Source organism: Schistocerca gregaria, chromosome X (assembly GCF_023897955.1).
Source record: "Schistocerca gregaria isolate iqSchGreg1 chromosome X, iqSchGreg1.2, whole genome shotgun sequence".
Classification (NCBI taxonomy): Eukaryota; Metazoa; Arthropoda; class Insecta; order Orthoptera; family Acrididae; genus Schistocerca; species Schistocerca gregaria.
In genome coordinates this window covers 312,384,487-312,404,750 of record NC_064931.1, presented here as the reverse complement: position 1 = coordinate 312,404,750, position 20,264 = coordinate 312,384,487, and the positions used below count along the sequence as shown (strand labels likewise).

General features: G+C 40.9%; 1 protein-coding gene across 2 annotated transcripts in view; it reads right to left on the bottom strand.

The window, feature by feature from the left end:
• The window catches only part of LOC126298917 (synaptic vesicle glycoprotein 2B-like), a 225,480-nt gene that overhangs the window by 76,338 nt on the left and 128,878 nt on the right, over positions 1-20,264 (bottom strand). For both annotated transcript variants that reach the window (XM_049990457.1, XM_049990458.1), the window contains exons 4-5: positions 10,684-10,864; positions 2,855-3,006 (exon numbers count right to left, since the gene is read on the bottom strand). In XM_049990457.1, the coding sequence (XP_049846414.1) occupies positions 2,855-3,006; positions 10,684-10,864 (333 nt within the window). The remainder of the gene's footprint in view (positions 1-2,854; positions 3,007-10,683; positions 10,865-20,264) is intronic.

Sequence of the window (20,264 nt, the reverse complement as noted above, 5' to 3'; positions counted from 1 at the left end):
AGGCAGAGAGAACAATTAATGATGCTGATATGGGGGATGTCATGGAAGCACAAGGGAGCGGATTTTCTGAAATGCATTATGAGAAAGGTGATCATGTCCTCGTTTCATTCAATACTAAAAAAGGTGCTAGATGTTATGTAGGAAAAATTATGGAAGAAGATAAAGACACTGCTATGGTAAGTTTTTTAAGGAAAAGAGGTGGCAAAAAACAGACACATTTTGTGTATCCTGATGTTGCTGACATTCAAACAGTTTCCTCATCAAACATTATTTGTAAAGTAAAGGTGAAAGATCTAAGGAGGGGTCGGTATGCAGTCTCAGACATTAACGTGAACAGTGTGGAGTAGATATATTTGCCATATGTGATATGAACACATTTCTATGATGTTGGTTTTGTGTTCAAGTTCTTAAAAGTATTACTCATTCAACTATATTTTTAATCGTAATTTTGATATTAAATGTCTTTTTTAAAAACGTATACTACTGCACACCATTATTTCATGTAAAGAGACATACAGTGGTCCACTTTCCATCTTGAATGGGGTAAAGTGGTTTAACTATGAAAAGCCCAAGAAGTGGGCTAAAGTGGATCAGAATTTCATAATTTTTCTCTTGGTAACCATGTTCTGTAAAAATATGTTAGTGGAATCTGAAAGATGATAAATGTAAAATACCTGACAAACTTTTGTCAGATTCTCATTAATCATTTAATCCTCTTTTCTTAAGAAAAAAAGATCAATTTTTGATCCGCTTTACCCCATTTTACGGTATATCTACGTCTCTGGTTGGTGTCATAAAATAAAATACATGTGTCTTGTTATAGCAACTGTGTCGTGCATATGCTTTATGTTGTGCCCTTTAGTTCTTTCTTGAAGTTTCTGTAATAGGTTATGGGCCCCGTACACGATTCAAGAAAGGAATTGGGTATCGCAGTTTTAAGTTTCGTGACTCCAGAAACGCGTTAGCGTGTGTTGTGTGCTACGCGCGGTTCGTATTGTATATACATGACCAATTGCTGGACGTTTATCTTGTGGAATTTTTGTAGTTGTAAATCTGAACTGTTTTACGGGCATGCAATGGATTTTCATGGTATAAAGAAGCTGTGTGGGGCTGAAAATTGGACTATTTGGAAGTTCTCAGTACGAAATTTATTGCGTGCGTCAGACGGCGCATAGGAAGTATGTATTGGTGACGTAGAAAAACCGGCAGCTTTGCCAGCGGATGCAGCATCGGCACAAATATATATGTTTAATGCTGTGCTAAAAACATGGGACAAAGCTGATCGTGCAGCGAGTCAGATTATTGTTAGAACTGTAGAAGCAAAAGTCATGGCGTTGTTGGTGGCACATGAGAGTGCACGAGATATGTGGGACAAGCTACATGCCGTCTTTGTACAGAATACAGAGCAAGCTGCACATTCTGTTGAGTCAGAATTCTTCAATTTTTACATGAGTTCAGGCGATGACATGGTGACACATCTCGCTCATTTTGAAAACTTGGTTCTTCGAATGCAGCAACTAAATGTGAAAGCTGATGAATCATCGTTAATGGTGCTACTACTTGACACACTGACAGTTATGAAAGTCTGCGACAGTCGTGGTGGGCAAGATCTGAAGATCAACAAACGCTAAAACATTTAATGGACGTGTTAACTTTCTGATGACAGTCGTCGGAGGTAGAAACGAGAAGAGGTAGTTGCACTTTTCGCTACCAAAGCAAACATTAAAAATGCAGATGGCACCACTATGAGGAATGTTACTTACATATACTGACGCCGATTATTCCTGTGATCCGGCAACCCGATGCTCAGTTAGTGGAGTGGTTGCAAGATTTTGTGGAGGAGCGGTTACCTGGGCTAGTAGGTGGCAACATTGCATATCACTGTCAACAACAGAGTCGGAGTATGTGGCTGCCAGTGAAGGGGCAAGAGAAGGAATATGGCTATCTATGAAGAAATTTTACCACTGGAGAGTGTTCCTGTTTTTCTTGTTGATAATGCAAGTGCTATTGAACTGGTCAAAAATCTTGAATTTCACAAGAGGTCAAAGTATATTGATGTTCACATGCACTACATCTGTGAGAAGATTCAAGAAGGCCAGCTACCCATTGAGCATGTACCAGGCAATCAGCAAACTGCAGATGTTACCACCAAACCATTGCCGGCTTAAATATTTAAGATCATTAGTTGGAATGCGGTAAGTACTGCATTTAGCAAGATAAACATTTATGGGAAGTGTTGAAGTGAAATTTTTATATTAATCTCTCTGCTGTGTACTATATCTATGTCTTTGGTTTGTGCCATAAAATAAAATACATGTGTCTTGTTATAGCAACTATGTCATGTGTATGCTTTATGTTTCTGCAATAATGAACATGCTAAAAATGTAACTTGTGAAGTTAATATAACGTACTTATTGTGCAAAGTAAAATATAAGGAATTAGCATGTTGGACTGCATTTTCTTACATTATGTGATGTATATGCTTCTCTGCTAGTGTGTGGTAGTATGGGAACAAAATTTCTTGTGACAAGATTCTTATCTAAAATATTTTAATTAATGGTTTGCCATTATCTCTACTTAAATGCTGTCTGCCAGCCTAACTTTGTCTTATAGTTTTAAGAACAGTTCCAACAGCGAGATGCATGGGCAACTGTCTGTATCATGTCATCACACGATCTCTCTGCAGACCCAAAAAGACTGTTATTAGTCAGTACATCACAGATGTCATTGCAGTCAGAGGAACCATATCCTCCAGCAGAGCAAGGATGCTAAGGGTAAGCTGGATGTCCTTGCCCCTATTTATAATATAATACTAAGTGAATTGCAGTTATGAGAGCCATAATTAGTTTCATACCTGTTCTTGGCATCTTCATCCAGGCAATGAGAGCTACAAAAATTCCTCCAAGTGCCCAGAAAATTAACAGCCAACTGAGACACTTCCCTCGGTCAGATTTTGGCAAAAATTCACTGTAGTAAGCAAAAACTATGGGCATGGCTCCACCAATCCTGAAAAACAGAAGTTATGAACATGCTAAAAATGTAACTTGAGAAGATAATATAATGTACTAATTATGTAAAATAAAATATAAGGAATAAGCATGTGTGACTACATTTTCTTACGTTATGTGGTGTATATGCTTCTCTGATAGTGTGTGGCAGTATGGCAACAATATTTCTTATGACAAGATTCTTATATAAAATATTTTGGTTAGTGTTGTTATATCAGGTTAGAATAAATATTTTAGCCTTTTAATATAACTGCTAACAATTCAATGAACAACTAACTTCATTATGCTGCCAGAAATTTTGTCAATGTATCCAATGCAAGTTGTTCCCGTTTGACTTAAAATAGTGTGGCCTATTTCTCTTAGTCTCTCAACATCAAGAGCCCATTTCCTAGCAACACTATTATAGTACCCACAGTTCCAATTTATTATGTATAAGCACAAAATTGGCATTAGTTCTGAGACTATTTTGTAGAGAGTCCTCTTAGATTTTTTTTTTTAACAGAGAAATCTGTATCTCTGATTCTGTGTTATGTTAACCAGTTTACTTGAGACACCTTACCAAATTCCTGAGTGACCAGAACATTATCAGCCCTGAACAGTTTGACTTCCGTCCTGAACACTGTACCATCCATCAATCCCTGGGTCTGGTGGAACACGTATGCAGGGCAAGGGATGGAAAAAGCAGCATAGGAGCAGTATTTCTTAGGTGCGGCAAATATGTTAGTACGGTCACACAATTCGTGGCCGGGGTTCCACCCGCTCCGGTTCTGGGCCCAATACTATACTCGCTGTATACAAATCATGAGCCTGGTGAAGTTCGCACCCAAATTTCGAGAAATGTACATTTTTCCACAGTTCTTGATAGGTATGCCATTGTCCTGCAGTTCTCTGTAAAAAAATGAAGAGTTCTGTAGAATTTTTCGAAAAAAAATTACGATCACAATTCTGAATAACTGACTGGGGTGGCCACCGATTTTATATTAACTGTAGCATATCTGTACAAGTTTTGAATAGTTCTGTAGAAATTCGGGAAAAAATTATGATCACATTTCTGAATAGCTGAAAACCTATGAAGGACTTTCGAAAAACACACAAATTTTTTCAGAGTTCTTGGTGGATATTCTATAGTTCAAGAGTTCTCTGTACAGAATTTGACTAGTTCTGCACGGCTTCGCGAAGAAAACACTCGTTATCGGGGAAATTTTAATGTTGTAAAAGATTATTCGCTGAATTGTGAAAATTAAATTGTGTTCACTATTCCGAATTGCTCCCCAAAAGTTCTACAGCAAACCTTAACGAAATTTTTTTGTGCAGGTAGTTCATGGGACCATTACAATAATGAGAGACCTATTTTCACTACAGAAAATATACGAAATCGCACTAGAGTTCTGATGAAAGTTCCGATCACTGTTCTGAAGAGCACCCCAAGTGTTTTATCGAAAAACGTAAACATAATTTCTAGTGAAGACGATGTTTATAACTGCAATAATGTGGGACCCACATTACGAACATGCAGCTTTTCAATCGGAAGCTGAGCTGAGTTGCCCTAGTTATGATCGTTGCATATAGGTATAAGTCGACTCACATCGTGTGGACTACCGTTATGTATCCGACTGCTGTCAGCGTTAGCAGTCTAGGTAGTTGTCATTTTTCCGTCAAGTTATTGCGTTGTATTACAACTTTAATTTGATATTCTTTTCTACAACTGTGTACCGGATTTGAAGATGGCTGTCTCTATAGAGTGCTTTCACGAATTCCGGGTACTTTAGTGTTCGATACGTACTGGTATTTTCCAACATTAACGAGACATACGTCATTGTTTTCGCAGAGGAGTTCAGATGCGTCACACAATTCAAGCACCCTTTGTACCTTTATACGTTCAGTGTCGGGGTTTGAAAATAGGGATAGGTGTAGGATTTCGGTCCCTTGGAATAATGCAATGAAATCAATTAATTTATGTCAGTTCAAAACACACTTGGAGCACCATTCAACAATAGTCAGAAATCATCTCTTCGATGCGAGGGTAAGTTCTGTTGTTGACCCCGCTTATGGTGCTATACCTGCCAAAGTGTCGTTTGGTGAAGATAAGTCTGGCCCAGATTTTTGGATGCGAAGAGTGAGACATAAAGATAGAGATAGAAGTAGCCTAAAATATGATTGTAGACTTAATTAACATTTTAAAATGATTTTTAAAATATATTTACACAATATCTGTTACAGCACAGGAACCATAGATACCATTAATCTGATTATTTTATGCCCGGATTCCCGGGTTCGATTCCCGGCGGGGTCAGGGATTTTCTCTGCCTTGTGATGACTGGGTGTTGTGTGCTGTCCTTAGGTTAGATAGGTTTAAGTAGTTCTAAGTTCTAGGGGACTGATGACCATAGATGTTAAGTCCCATGATGCTCAGAGCCATTTGAACCATTTGATTATTTTATCCGTGACTTTTGCTTTGCCTTTAATAGGTGTTATGGATGAAAAGCATTGAGAGAGACTTAGTCTTCCGTAACTATGTGCAAATATTCTTAGTTCTTGGAAACGTTCGCTGTATAATGAGTGGCAGAAATTACGTAAGGCAGAGTTATTTAGAGAAGAATAAAGCTTATCAGATTTCATTTTCAACTATGAAATTGTTTTTAAACTAATCAGCTCTATTTCTGTGTTACCACAAACCTGCATTCTATATTTTTCTCTGACTAATATAGGTTCCTAACATATGAAAACGGGTTTCAAATGATTCTCGCAATATTTACACTTTTCATTATATTTGGTCACATTGCTGCAATCCGCAGTACATTCACTCTGTTCTTTTAGGTATGGAAATTAACTCATATTCTTATTTCATAATTTTAAATGGACGATACTTTGCCTTTTAGTTTTAAATTTAGCCTCTAAGATGGTAACTAACTTCAACAAAAATGCCGAATCAAATTTCTAGTTGTCACTGATTTGGAATTTTTAGTTGATATTTGTTTTCATTTCAAAGCCTAAATTTACAACTAGAGCGTAAAAGCATCTGCACATTTAAAATTATATTAAAATTGACATTTAAGTCAATTTCTGTACCTGAAATTTTGTCAAATTCTGATTAACTCAAGGTAAAACAACGTCACTGATAAAAGAATCCTATGTTGTAACAGATGTTATTTAAATACATTAATGAAATCATTTAAAATGTTAATTAAGTCTACAAACACATTTATACTTTAGGCTATTAAGCGCGCGCTGGGACTCCTTGAAGTGAACGCAAAGAAGAGTGCTTCATGTCGCTCCGAACCCTCCCCCCCCCCCCCCTATCACCACCACCGTTTCTCTCTTTTTCTCTCTATATGTCTTTCTATTTCTGCCACTATCTCTTTCTCTCACTCTTCGCTTCCAAATATCTGGCCCAGAACTATCTTCACCAAACGGCTCTCTCTGGCAGCTGTAGCATTACAAATGGGATCCACTACAGCATTCACCCTCTCATAGAATTGCGAATTGACGATTACCAACTACTGTTGTATGGTGTTCCAATAAGGGTGTTCGTTTTGAACTGATGTAACTGCGTGAGTCTAAGCGAATGAGATCCTACCCCTATCCTTATTTCCAAACCCGACACTATACGTATGAATCTACCGAAGGTGCTTGAATTCTATGACGCATCTGAACTCCTCTGCGAACAAAAATGACGTATGTCTTTTTAATTTTGAAAAATACCAGTATGTATCGAACGGTGGAGTAACCGGAATTCGTGAAAGAACGTTATAGAGACAGTTGTCTTTAAATCTGGTACGTAATTATAGCAAAGAATATCGAATTAGATTAAAATTGTTGTGTTACAACGCAATAACTAAACGAAAAAATGACAAATACCTAGATTTCTGACGTTGTCAGCAATCGGATATATAACGACAGTCGACACGATGTGTGTCATCTTGTACCTACATGCACCGATGGGAACTAGGGCAACTCAGCTCAGCTTCCGATTGAAAAGCTATATGTTTGTAAAGGAGGTCCCACATTACTGCAATTATAAACCATGATCTTCGCAAGAAATTATGTTACGTTTTTCGATAAAACACTTGAGGTGCTCTCCAGAACAGTGTTCGGAACTGTCATCAGAACTCTAGTGCGATTTCATATATTTTCTGTAGTGAAAATAGGTCTCTCACTATTGTAGTGTTCTCATGAACTATTATTACCTGCACAAAAAAATTTCGTTAAGGTTTGCTGTAGAACTCTTGGGGAGCTATTCACAATTGTGAACACAATTTAATTTTCACAAATCGGCAAATAATCTTTTACAAGATTAAAATTTCCCCGATGACGAGTGTTTTCTTCGCGAAGTCGTGCGGAACTACTCAAATTCTGTACAGAGAACTCTTGAACTATAGAATATCCACCAAGAACTCTGAACAAATTGTGTGTTTCTCGTCATAGGTAGTCAGCTATTCAGAAATGTGATCATAATGTTTTTCGCGAAGTTCTACAAAACTATTCAAAATTTGTACACAGGACTCTGGAACTGTAGCATACCTGTAACGAACTTTGAAAAAAAAGTAACATTTCTCGAAAATCGGTTTCCATCTTCACAGCTGTTCAGCTATTCAGAATCGTGGTCACTATATTTTTTCTTAAAATTCTACAGAACTACTGAAATTTTTTACAGAGGAATCTAGAACTATAGCATATCTACCAAGTACTCTGAAAACAATGTTTATTTCTCGAAAATAGGGTGCCAGCTTCACATGACTTTAAAAATAAGTTCCTCATTATTTCAGTTATCTTATATACTACTATCTGCACACAAAAAATGTCATTAGGGTTTTCTGTAGAACTGTTGGGGTGCTATTTAAAATTGTGAATATTACTTGTTTCTCAAATTTGGCAATTAACTTTTTGTACAAGTTTAAAATGTTCCCTATTAATAGTGTTTCATTCGCAAATTCTGCAGAACTATTCAATTTTTTTTTACAGAGAACTGCAACACTTTGGCATACATATGAAGAACACTGAAAAAAAAATCTATATTTCTCGAAAGTCGGGTGCCAACTCAACATGACTCAAATGATGTACCGAAACTAGCAGGATACGAACGAGCGTTGTGTGCTGACGGCACAACGGTTTAAAAGTAGCAGCTGCCTTAACTTCATCGTCAGGAAGCTGCAACAGCACTTAGAAGAAATCGGTAACTGGTGCAAAATCTGGAAACGTAAATTAATTGCAGACAAAAAAAGTAGGATGCATGTTCATTAAAAAACTAATCCATCCAAGAAGGCAGATTCCCTTAGCTGGCAGAAACGGTGAGTGGAGCGACTCAGTAGTCTACCTTGGCCTTCAGCTAGAAAAACGACTGACTTTCGCTAAACAGTTGAAGTGAGGCCATAGTGAAGGCTGCGCTGCGCACAATCAATATCTCCACCCCTCAAGCGATGGGAGCTGAGAAGTGAAACAAAACTAAAACCAGGCAGTGCTGTCATCCTCCCTTCGTTATTACACTGAAAAAAAAGGGGAAAAAACCTGGTACGCCTGCCTAAGATCGTGTAGGGCCCCCACGAGCACGCAGACGTGCCGCAGCATGACGTGACATGGACTCGACTAATGTCTGAAGTAGTGCTGGAGGGAACTGAAAACATGAATCCTGCAGGCATGTCCATGAATCCGTAAGAGTACGAGGGGGTGGAGATCTGTTCTGAACTGCACGTTGCAAGGTATCCCAGATATGCTCAACAATGTTCATGTTTGGGCAGTTTAGTGGCCAGCGGAAGTGTTTAAACTTAGAAGAGTGTTCCTAGAGCCAATCTGTAGCAATTCTGGACGTGTGGGTTTTCGCATTGTCCTACTGGAATTGCCCAAGTCAGTCGGATGCACAATGGACATAAATGGATGCAGGTGATCAGACAGGATGCTTTAGTACGTGTCACCTGTCAGAGTCGTATCTAGAAGTATCAGGCACCCATATTACTCCAACTGCAAACTCCTCACACAATTAATGAGCCATCCACCAGCCAACATGCAGAATTCATGGATTCATGAGGTTATTTCCATACCCGTACACGTCCATCCACTCAATACAATTTGAAACGAGACTCGTCCGACCAGGCAACATGTTTCCGGTCATCGACAGTCAAATGTCGATGTTGGCGGGCTCAGGCGAGGAGTAAAGCTGTATGTCGTGTAGTCATCAAGGGTACACGAGTGGGACTTTGGCTCCGAAAGCCCATATCGATGATGTTTCGTTGAATGGATCGCACGCTGATACTTGTTGATGGCCCAGCATTGAAATTTGCAGCAATTTGCGAAAGGATTGCACTTCTGTCACGTTGAACGATTCTCTCCAGTCGTCGTTGGTCCCGTTCTTGCAGGATCTTTTTCCGGTCGCAACGATGTCGGAGATTTGATGTTTTACCGGATCCCTGATATTCACGGTACACTCGTGAATGCTCGTACGGGAAAATCTCCACTTCATGGCTATCTCGGATATGCTGTGTCCCATGCTTCGCCAACTAAAACACCACATTCAGACTCCTCTTAAATGTTGATAGCCAGCCATTGTAGCACCAGTAACCGATCTAACAACTGCGCCAGACACTTGTCTTATATAGGCGCTGCCGACCGCAGCGCCGTATTCAGCCTCTCTACATATCTCTGTATTTGAATGCGCATGCCTATACCAGTTTCTTTCGCCCAAACTTCAGACACTGCAAAACAGGATCTTCCATCAGACCGATACACACCAATTACGATCATTAAATACTTTTTAGGCGAAACATCGACCCTCACATACATCAAAAGGAAGTCAGAAACTCTTTACAAGAGGACTGCAGCTTCGACCAACCATCTTACCCATTCTGTTAGGCGCACAATACTTCGACGCTTCAGATAAGAGACCAATATCCACACTAACCAAACAATTTAGGGAATACAGACACAGGCACACAGTCACGCATGCAATCATTTAGATACCAAAACTAAAACCGTCCTCAATCAGTCATTCATCCACGCTGGAAGTCAGATGGGCAAAGTGCTGTGGTGCTTCTATGATAATACACACAATGCAACAGCAGGATTCCCGTTCGTCAGCATACCTGACGAAGGCGACGTGTCTGATCGCCGAAATATTATGACCATTGTTCACTATGAACTGGCAGTACACCCAAGGACTGTTCAGTCTATATATACGACGGAAGAAACTGAAGAATGACACGACCAAAACCGTCAATACTAATTTGAAATACTGTATTTAAGCAACAATAAAATGAGTTCATACTGCATCGTTCTTGTAAAATATGGTAAAAACCCAGAATCAGGGCACAGTGATTAAAGACTGGATTCATATCACAATAGATAGTTTCAACTATTGATATAGCTTCCTCTATTTATATTTTTGGTTACTGTTCTAAATCACTTAAAAGAAGTATCAGTAGCCTATACGTGCATATTATCAGTGTTTCCGTAGTGACCACTCACAAATATACCTTTTACTACTAGAATGTTGAAACTTATATGTTTAGATTGCTCCCCTGATTTATTTTATAAATCGTCTGAGTGAACTTTGCATATTACAGATAGATTTAGAAATAGGTATTTTGTTCATAAATTCTTAGTCATGAATTAAACAACAGCCGCAGCTTTTTACATCTGTCGCGTTTAATGTCAATTAAAATTAGAGTAAAAGAAAACGTCTTACCCTACACCACTACAGAAGCGTGCAGTCATAAAAGTTCCATATGTTGGCATGAATGCAGCAATAACACTAAATACTGCGTTAACACTTAATGCTGAAAGCAGAGTTCTTCGACGTCCCATTCGGTCAGCTAAATTGCCCCAGACAACACCTCCTACCATCATACCGATCAGTGTAATGAAACCTGAAACACAAAAGTGACACTGCAAAATCAGTTTGAACAAATAAATTTCAACAGCATTATTTTTAATACACTTTGTATGAGACCTGAATACATTTCACGTTCTGATCAGAAATATAGTTAGAAACTAACGATGAGAAGCTCAGTTACACAACTGTAATTTTGCTGACACTAATTTTTATAACACACACAGCACAGTAGCTATCACTAGATCAGAAACAGAACTTGGTACCTGTTATTAAACAATACAGTACACAGTGGTAAATATCTGCTTATAATTAATTCTAAGCATTTGTAGCGTAAGACATACATACTACTTAAGGGTGTCACATATATCTTGTGTCTTAATCTTTGAATTTATTGTCATCAAAATAGATATTTAACAAAAGGTTTTTATTTTCTATGATTAGGTTCTCGTAAAGGAACTTTATTAAAGTGTGTCAGTGTAACAGTTTACAGCACATACGTGTCCTAAATGCAATGGTCAAGTACAAGATGACAGTCAACATACAAGAAGTGTTTAAAAATGCTAAGCTTGTGCTTTAGATCCTAAATATCTATTTAGCTTACAGAATTGTCGATACAGGGTGTCCAGCGAAGGAGTCCCCAATTTCAAAGGTCAATATCTCGAAAACTAAGATCAACAGAGGAGAACAACAAAACGTACGTTTATCGTGAAAGCTGTAACAATTTTATACGAAAGTTGCGAAATAGTTCGGAAACCTGCTAACAGATGGCGCTGTACGCTGTGCATCTTGTACATTATCAGCTTGCGTTGTATTTAAACTCGTCCTCTGAGAGCGTTCTCCGCAATCACATAACAATCTTTTCGAAATATCCGCCACTCGCAATACGGAGGTGGCGCAAACGAACAGTGAAATTTGCCGTCACCTTCTGTAGTGTCTGAGAGGAAGTGGCTTCAGACGCCATATAGGTCGCGAAATGGAAACGACTATGAAAATCCGATAAAGCTTTGCAAAGATGTGTTGGGCAGTGTCTCTAGTATGACTCTAGGTAGAATTATGTCGCTCTTTTCATTCATGAGCTCTTAGTGAGCGCGTGAAGATATTATAGAAAATAGTGTCTCCCGCCAATTACGAGGGTCTGGTGAGAATTTTCCCCTGAAGCTATGCAACCAACATTAGATAACTGTCGTGCGGTTTCTTCTTCAAGACAATTCTCAGCCTCATTCTGCAGGGGCAGTGAAGATGTTCCTGCATCGTTTCAATTGGAAATGTTTGGTTACCCACAATACAGCCCGTAATTGTCTCCCACTGAGTTTCATCTCTGCTCAAACGAACAGCGGTCTATGAAGACAACATTTTGGCACAGACAACGAGCTTTAGGCCAGCGTAGAGAATTGGCGGAAAACCCTGGCGGCTGCCTTCTATGGTGAGGGCATTGGAAAGTTGGTACAACGCTACGACGAATGTCTGAGTCAGAACGGCGACTACGTAGAGAAGTAGCTGAAAGGTGTAGCTAACTGTTACAAATGAAACATTTCTGATTTTCACTGTGATATTCATTTTGCGATCAATCGTAACTTACTTTCTGGACAGCCCTCGTAGATCGCCGGTTCAAGCTCGTCCAGCGTGGTGGAATGGTTCTGGCAGACAGTGCCTTTCAATGTGCCCCACAAAAAGTACTCACGACAAGTCAGATCGTGCGAATGTGTGGGTCAATCCACCCCTGCGCGAGTAAATTTGCAACAGTTCAACGCAATGACACGATTCCTAAAGTACTCATCAAGAGAGTGAAACACCCGTTCGGTATGATGTGGCCTGGCCCCTTGTTGCTTAAACTATTCGGCTTAAACCATTCGGCGAACACTAGATGTGTGGCTACAAATTGTTCCAAAATTACAACGTAACGTTCATTAGTCAATAACGCCTCTTCTCAATACCGCAGCGCGAATGGTAGACCTATCTTTGGGAGAATATCGTAATTTTACTTCACACAAATGGGAATTTCTCGGAACCCCAAAATCATCGCCGGCCGCTGTGGCCAAGCGGTTCTAGGCGCTTCAGTCCGGACCCGCGCTGCTTCTACGGTCGCAGGTTCGAATCCTGCCTCGGGAATGGATGTGTGTGATTTCCTTAGGTTAGTTAGGTTTAAGTAGTTCTAAGTCTAGGGGCTGATGACCTAGATGTTAAGTCCCATAGTGCTTAGAGCCATTTGGACCAATTTTTAAACCCAAAATCATCGGTATTTACAACTCATCTATCGATCTTAGGTTTCAATATATTTCAGTTTGAAATTAGGAACAGTATCGCTGGACACCCTGGACCACCTCCTTCAGACTAGCCTCTTTGTATGGGAACTCGTGATTTGTAACATTACATCAATTTCTGAATCAAATTCAATTGCATTTTATTTCATGTTGCCTATTCTTTAGAGCAATATACATTTTCAATCTGATTTTGGAATTTGAAAATGAGAGGAAGTTTGCTGCAACCAAATATGTGAATAGGCGTGGTGAAACAAAACAGCTAATGATTGGTGAGCTGCAGATGATGCAACATCCATAATAGCACCTGTTGGTACATTTCCTTCTTTGAGAATAATATTCGGATGTTTAGTACATCGCTTTCTGCAAAATACAATGTTTTCCATTAATATATTCTTTATGGAAATATACTATGGGATCAAAGGTATCCGGACACCATCAAAAACATACGTTTTCAATATTAGGTGCGTTGTGCTGCCACCTACTGCCAGGTACTCCATATCAGCGACCTCAGTAGTCATTAGACATCTTGAGAGTGCAGAATGGGGCGCTCCGCGGAGCTCATTGACTTCGAACATGGTCAGGTGATTGGATGTCACCTGTGTCATACGTCTGTACTCGAGACTTCCACACTGCCAAACATCCACTTTTTCCGATGTGACAGTGAAGTGGAAACGTGAAGGGACACGTACAGCACAAACGCATACAGGCCGACCTCGTCTGTTGACTTAAGAGACTGTCGACATTTGAAGAGGGCCGTAATGAGTAATAGGCAGACATCTATCCAGACCATCACATAAGAATTCCAAACAGCATTAGGATTCACTTCAAGTACTATGACAGTTAAGCGGGAGGGAAGAAAACTTGGATTTCATGGTCGAGCGGCTGCTCATAAGCCACACATCACGCCGGCAAGAGCCTCGCTTGGTGTAAGGAGCGTAAACATTGGACTATTGAACACTGGGAAAACGTTGTGTGGAGTGACAAATCACAGCACACAATGTGGCGATCCGATGGCAGGGTATGGGTAAGGCGAATGCCCAGCGAACGTCATCTGCCAGCGTGTGTATTGCCAACAGTAAAATTCGGAGGCGGTGGTGTTACGGTGTGGTCGTGTTTTTCATAGAGGGGGCTTGACCACCTTGTTGTTTTGCGTGGCACTATCAGATCACAGGCCCACATTGGTGTTTTAAGCACCGTCTTGCTTCCCACTGTTGAAGAGCAATTCGGGGATGGCGATTACATCTTTCAACACGATCGAGCACCTGTTCATAATGGACAGCCTGTGGCGAAGTGGTTACACGACATGCCTTTAATGGAGTGGCCTGCACAGAGTTCTGACCTGACTGCTACAGAATGCCGTTGGAATGTTTTGGAACGCCGACTACGTGCCAGGACTCACCGACAGATATCGATTCCTCTCATCAGTGCAGCACTCCGTGAAGAATGGTCTGTCATTCCCCAAGAAACGTTCCAGCACCCGATTGAACGTAGGCCTGCGAGAGTGGAAGCTGTCATCAAGGTTAAGGGTGGGACAACACCATATTGAATTCCAGCATTGCCGATGGGGGGCGCCACGAACTTGTAAGCCATTTTCGGCCAGGTGCCCGGATACTTCTGAACACATAGTCTAGTTTTACTGTCCTTCTACCTTTCTCCGCAGATACTCAGGACAGTAGCACGTGAATATTCGACCAGCTTCACCGGTTTCGAGATACTCGTTCACAGGCTCCGCGTAATAATAATCTGCCCTTTGTCAAAGTCACTTATCTACATGGATTTCCCCATTATGAACCAATATCTTCGCTAGAGTGTTCCCTCCCGTGTCTGCTGCGCTTACATACACTACTGGCCATTAAAATTGCTACACCACAAAGATGACGTGCTACAGACGCGAAATTTAACCGACAGGAAGAAGATGCTGTGATATGCAAATGATTAGCTTTTCAGAGCATTCACACAAAGTTGGCGCCGGTGGCGACACCTACAGCGTTCTGACATGAGCAAAGTTTCCAACCGATTTCTCATACACAAACAGCAGTTGACCGGCGTTGCCTGGTGAAACGTTGTTGTGATGCCTCGTGTAAGGAGGAGTAATGCGTACCATCACGTTTCTGACTTTGATAAAGGTCGGATTATAGCCTATCGCGATTGCGGTTTATCGTATGGCGACATTGCTGCTCGCGTTGGTCGAGATCCAATGACTGTTAGCAGAATACGAAATCGGTGGGTTCAGGAGGGTAATACGGAACGCCGTGCTGGATCCCAACGACCTCGTATCACTAGCAGTCGGGATGACAGGCATCTTATTCGCATGGCTGTAACGAATCGGGCAGCCACGTCTCGATCCCTGATTCAACAGATGGGAACGTTTGCAAGACAACAACCATCTGCACGAACAGTTCGACGACGTTTGCAGCAGCATGGACTATCAGCTCGGAGACCATGGCTGAGGTTACCCTTGACGCTGCATCACAGACAGGAGCGCCTGCGATGGTATACTCAACGACGAACCTGGATGCACGAATGGCACGTCATTTTTTCACATGAATCCAGGTTATGTTTACAGCATCATGATGGTCGCATCCGTGTTTGGCGACATCGCGGTGAACGCACATTGGAAGCGTGTATTCGTCATCGCCATACTGGCGTATCACCCGGCGTGATAGTATGGGGTGCCATTGGTTACACGTCTCGGCTACCTCTTGTTGGCATTGACGGCACTTTGAACAGTGGACGTCACATTTCAGATGTGTTACGACCCGTGGCTCTACCATTCATTCGATCCCTGCGAAACCCTACATTTTAGCAGGATAATGCACGACCGCATGTTGCAAGTCCTGTACAGGATACAGAAAATATTCGACTGCTGCCCTGGACAGCACATTCTCCAGATCTCTCACCAATTGAAAACGTGTTCTCAATGGTGGCCGACCAACTGGCTCGTCACAATACGCCGGTCATTACTCTTGATGAACTGTGGTATCTTGTTGAAGCAGCATGGGCAGCTGTACCTGTACACGCCATTCAAGCTCTGTTTGACTCAATGTCCAAACGTATCAAGGCCGTTATTACGGCCAGATGTCGTTGTTCTGGGTATTGATTTCTCAGGATCTATGCACCCAAATTGTGTGAAAATGTAATCACATGTCAGCTCTAGTATAATATTTTTGTCCAATGAATATCCGTTTATCATCTGCATTTCTTCTTGGTGTAGCAATTTTAATGGCCAGTAGTGTACTTTAGTTTCTGCGTCACGTGCTCGCAACGCCACCAGGCGGCACCCAACGTCGCGATGGGCAGTGGTCATATCGTTTTCGCTTATCAGTGTATTTTACTCTACCATAAGTGAAGATCAAGTCTAATCATCCTGTAGAGTTTTTAGTATGCCGCCCACTGCATGCTTATTAATTTGTGGATACTCTTCATCTCTCTCAGCATATCTGCAACAACTTATAGTGTCATTTTATTTTCTCCACCTTTTTCGTAACTCAGAGATGAAAGACCAATGTGACTGCTCTGTCTGTCTCTAATAGATTCAGAAGGAATACTGTTGCTTAATCATAACCTAAATTTTTGCTTAGCGCCTGAAATTACCCATATCTTTCCATATCGATCTTTATACATGTGCTTGCCTTATCAGTTTTTTCCCTGCTATTCAAGTATTCGTATTTGCTTTCTGTTCTATCAAATATCCTCAGCATTACTGACATGTATTGGGAGTTAAAACCATCTTTTATTCTCAGTGATATAATAGGTTTTGTGGGGAATAACCTAATACTGTCCTACCTAGTTTCTACAATTTTGAACTCTGAAGAGTCACAGTCTACGTACAAGGTCGAAATACCTCGATACAGGTAATTCGTTTTACTATCAGTGCAACCCGAGTTGACATTTGACGCAGTGACTGCTAAGAGTAACTGTAAAGGCATTTCCCATTACGGTTCGCTCCAAACAGCCACTGCACCAGACTGTCATCTTGGTTTGAATGGCTAAATAATATCCGAACGACAATATTCTAATTAATATTTATTAATTAAAACAATGGCTCAAATGCATCGATAATGCACTTAGAAAAGTCCGAGTTCAGATTTGTAATCTATGATTAAAATGTAATCTTTTGATGTAGGCTAGTAAATGAACAGCATTCTGTGCAACGGTAATTTTGGTTCTGATAATTTTATAGTGATTTTCTTTTTTGTATCCTTTAGCCCTTCAATCCCCAGTTCAGTCAATGTATTACAAACATGATTTGCATGCAAACAGAATCGGCAGTCTGTGAGGGTGAGTGAATACTGTCTTCATCCACTGAATCATACGAAAAATTTGTCTTCAGAGCCGTTAGAATTGCAGTAATACTCATAAGACAACTTACGATAGCATTTTTGATGCAAGCCTTGTTTGACACGATAGGAATGACGTCACAACTCACCATAATAAAAGAAACAGCCTCAGCTGAACGTGAGCAATTAGTCGATAGTTCTGGCGAGCGTTCAGTACAGTAGTTAGGTTAGTTACTATCAAAGTCACTTTGATGATCCAATTCCATTACAGTACGGTGAGAAAACTGACCAAAGGAAGTGTAAGTAGAGCAACATGCCTTTGTTTTGTACTGAATGTAATAAAAAAGATACCATAGGCCTACAAAGTTTCTGTTATTTATAAATTTAAAATCACCTAAAACACAAAAAGAAGCCATAGACCGACAACCTTGCACAAACAAATCACCAAAAGATAAGTACTAGTAAGGTTTATCCATGGGAGTTGTGGATTTGAAAGTCTGCTTACGGTATCTTGCTTTCTATAAACAAAACTATAGAATTACAGGCATATTTTCAAACTGGTTTAGTCAGCAGGAGCGGATTGTGTTTTCCTTACTTCAGTAACAGCTTGAGGGGGATTTTTCATGTCTCGGCGCTAAAGGAGCTATTCATCATTTAAAAAGGATGCACGACTGTACAGTAATCTACACTGAAGCGTCAAAGAAAATGTAATAGGCATGCGTATTCAAATACGAAAATGTGTAGACAGGCAGTATACGGCGCTGAGGTCGGCAACGCCTATATAAGACAAGTATCTGGCGCAGTTGTTAGATCGGTTACTGCTGCTACAATGGCATGTTATCAAGACTTAAGTAAGTTTGAACATGATGTTATAGTCGGAGTACGAGCGATGGGACACGGCATCTCCTAGGTAGGGATGAAGTGCAGATTTTCCCGTACGACCATTTCACAAGTGTACCGTGAATATCAGGAATCCGGTGAAACATCAAATCTCCGGCATCGCTGCAACCGGAAAACGATCGTGCAAGAACGGGACCAACGACATCTAAAGAGAATCGTTCAACGCGACAGAAGTGCAACCCTTCCGCAAATTGCTGCAGATATCAATGGTGAGCCACATCAACAAATGTAAGCGTGCGAACCTTTCGACGTAACACATCCATTTGGGCTTTTGAAGTCGAAGGCCCATTCGTGTACCCTTGATGACTGCACGACACAAAGCTGCACGCCTCACCTGGGCCCGTCAACACCGGCATTGGACTGCTAATGACTGAAAACTTGATACCTAGTCGGACGAGTCTCGTTTCAAATTGTATCAAGCGGATGGACGTGTACGGGAATGGAGACAACCTCATGAAACCATGGACCCTGTATGTCAGCCGGGGACTGTTGAAACTGGTGGAGGCTCTGTTATAGTGTGGGGCGTGTGGAGTTAGAGTGGCTGGCACAAGCATGCGATGACTAACCTGAGTGCGTCTATGTTGGTTACTTGCGTCTAGGTACGTTACCAGTTTCACGGAATTTCGGTCTGACTAAAAATAAAACTTCTATTTAGATAACGGAACTTTCTACTCTGAATTTCATCCACTTGTCAGTTGCAAGAATAATTTGGGCTGATGATGGAAAAATACAAGCAACTTGTGCAACCTGTCAATAAGTTTTCTCAATTCAAGGTTATCTGTTTGATGGTTGTTTGAAGGGGTCGTCACGATAATTTGTGTTCGAAAGTTAGGCCTACGTTATAGAATTGGTAAGATGGGTGAGATGACAGTGGATGGTAATATGGAAATCAGAAAGACAGAAGTGACGGATAGTGGGCCCTATTATTATTTATGAGGTCCGATGGTACTGACATTAAAGTACCACAGCTTACAGCAGGACATAGAGCTATTGAGATGGATATGAGGAGACCTTCTGAAGTCTGCAGAGTTATGTGATGGGCGAGGGATGGGATGCAGTGTCGTCGACACATTAGGGTGTATGGATGAAACTAGGTGGCTTTGTACACTCAAAGCTTTTAAGGCCGGTAGTGCCTTAAGTAGAAGTTACAGAGACATTACACGAATAATCAGCTTTCATCTGAGTTGTTACTGGGGTCAAAACATGAATTTAACCGGAGGTACCTGTAGTAATCCCTCTGGTCAAGGCTGCCGACACAGCGATGAAAGAGTACAGTACCAATGTTCTGATCGGGTCATTCCAAAGCTTAGAAGACGAACTTGAAAACATCGGAGTTGTTCGTGTAATTTCAATGAAATTCACAATCTGCAGCATTGACCTTAGAACTGACCTTGGTTCCCTGGTTCTGCATCGGGTGAAGGGCTTAAAAGTTTCGAAAGTTCTGTGACAAGCGGGGCTGTTACTTCCTACACATTCATCACATGGTTGAGAACTGAAGGTATCCTTTCAATGAATCACAATTGCATTACACATAATAGGCTGCTATCCACGTAACTGACTCAAATCTCTGTCCAGTCTGTATAATGATCACTCTACGAGATCCCAAATTATTAGTGCAAGATCAAAGAAATGCCTTCCACAGATGGAACTACGAGGGCTGTCCAGAAAGTAAGTTACGTTTGATCGCGAAATGAAAATCACAGTGAAAATCAGAAATGTTTCATTTGTAACAGTTAGCTACACCTTTCAGCTACTTCTCTACGTAGTCGCCGTTCTGACTCAGGCATTCGTTGTAGCGTTGTACCAACTTTCAATGCCCTCACCATAGAAGGCAGCCGCCAGTGCTTTCCGCCAATTCTCTACGCTGGCCTAAAGCTCGTTGTCTGTGCCAAAATGTTGTCTTCATAGCCAGCGGTTCGTTTGAGCAGAGATGAAACTCAGTGGGAGACAATTACGGGCTGTATTGTGGGTAACCAAACATTTCCAATTGAAA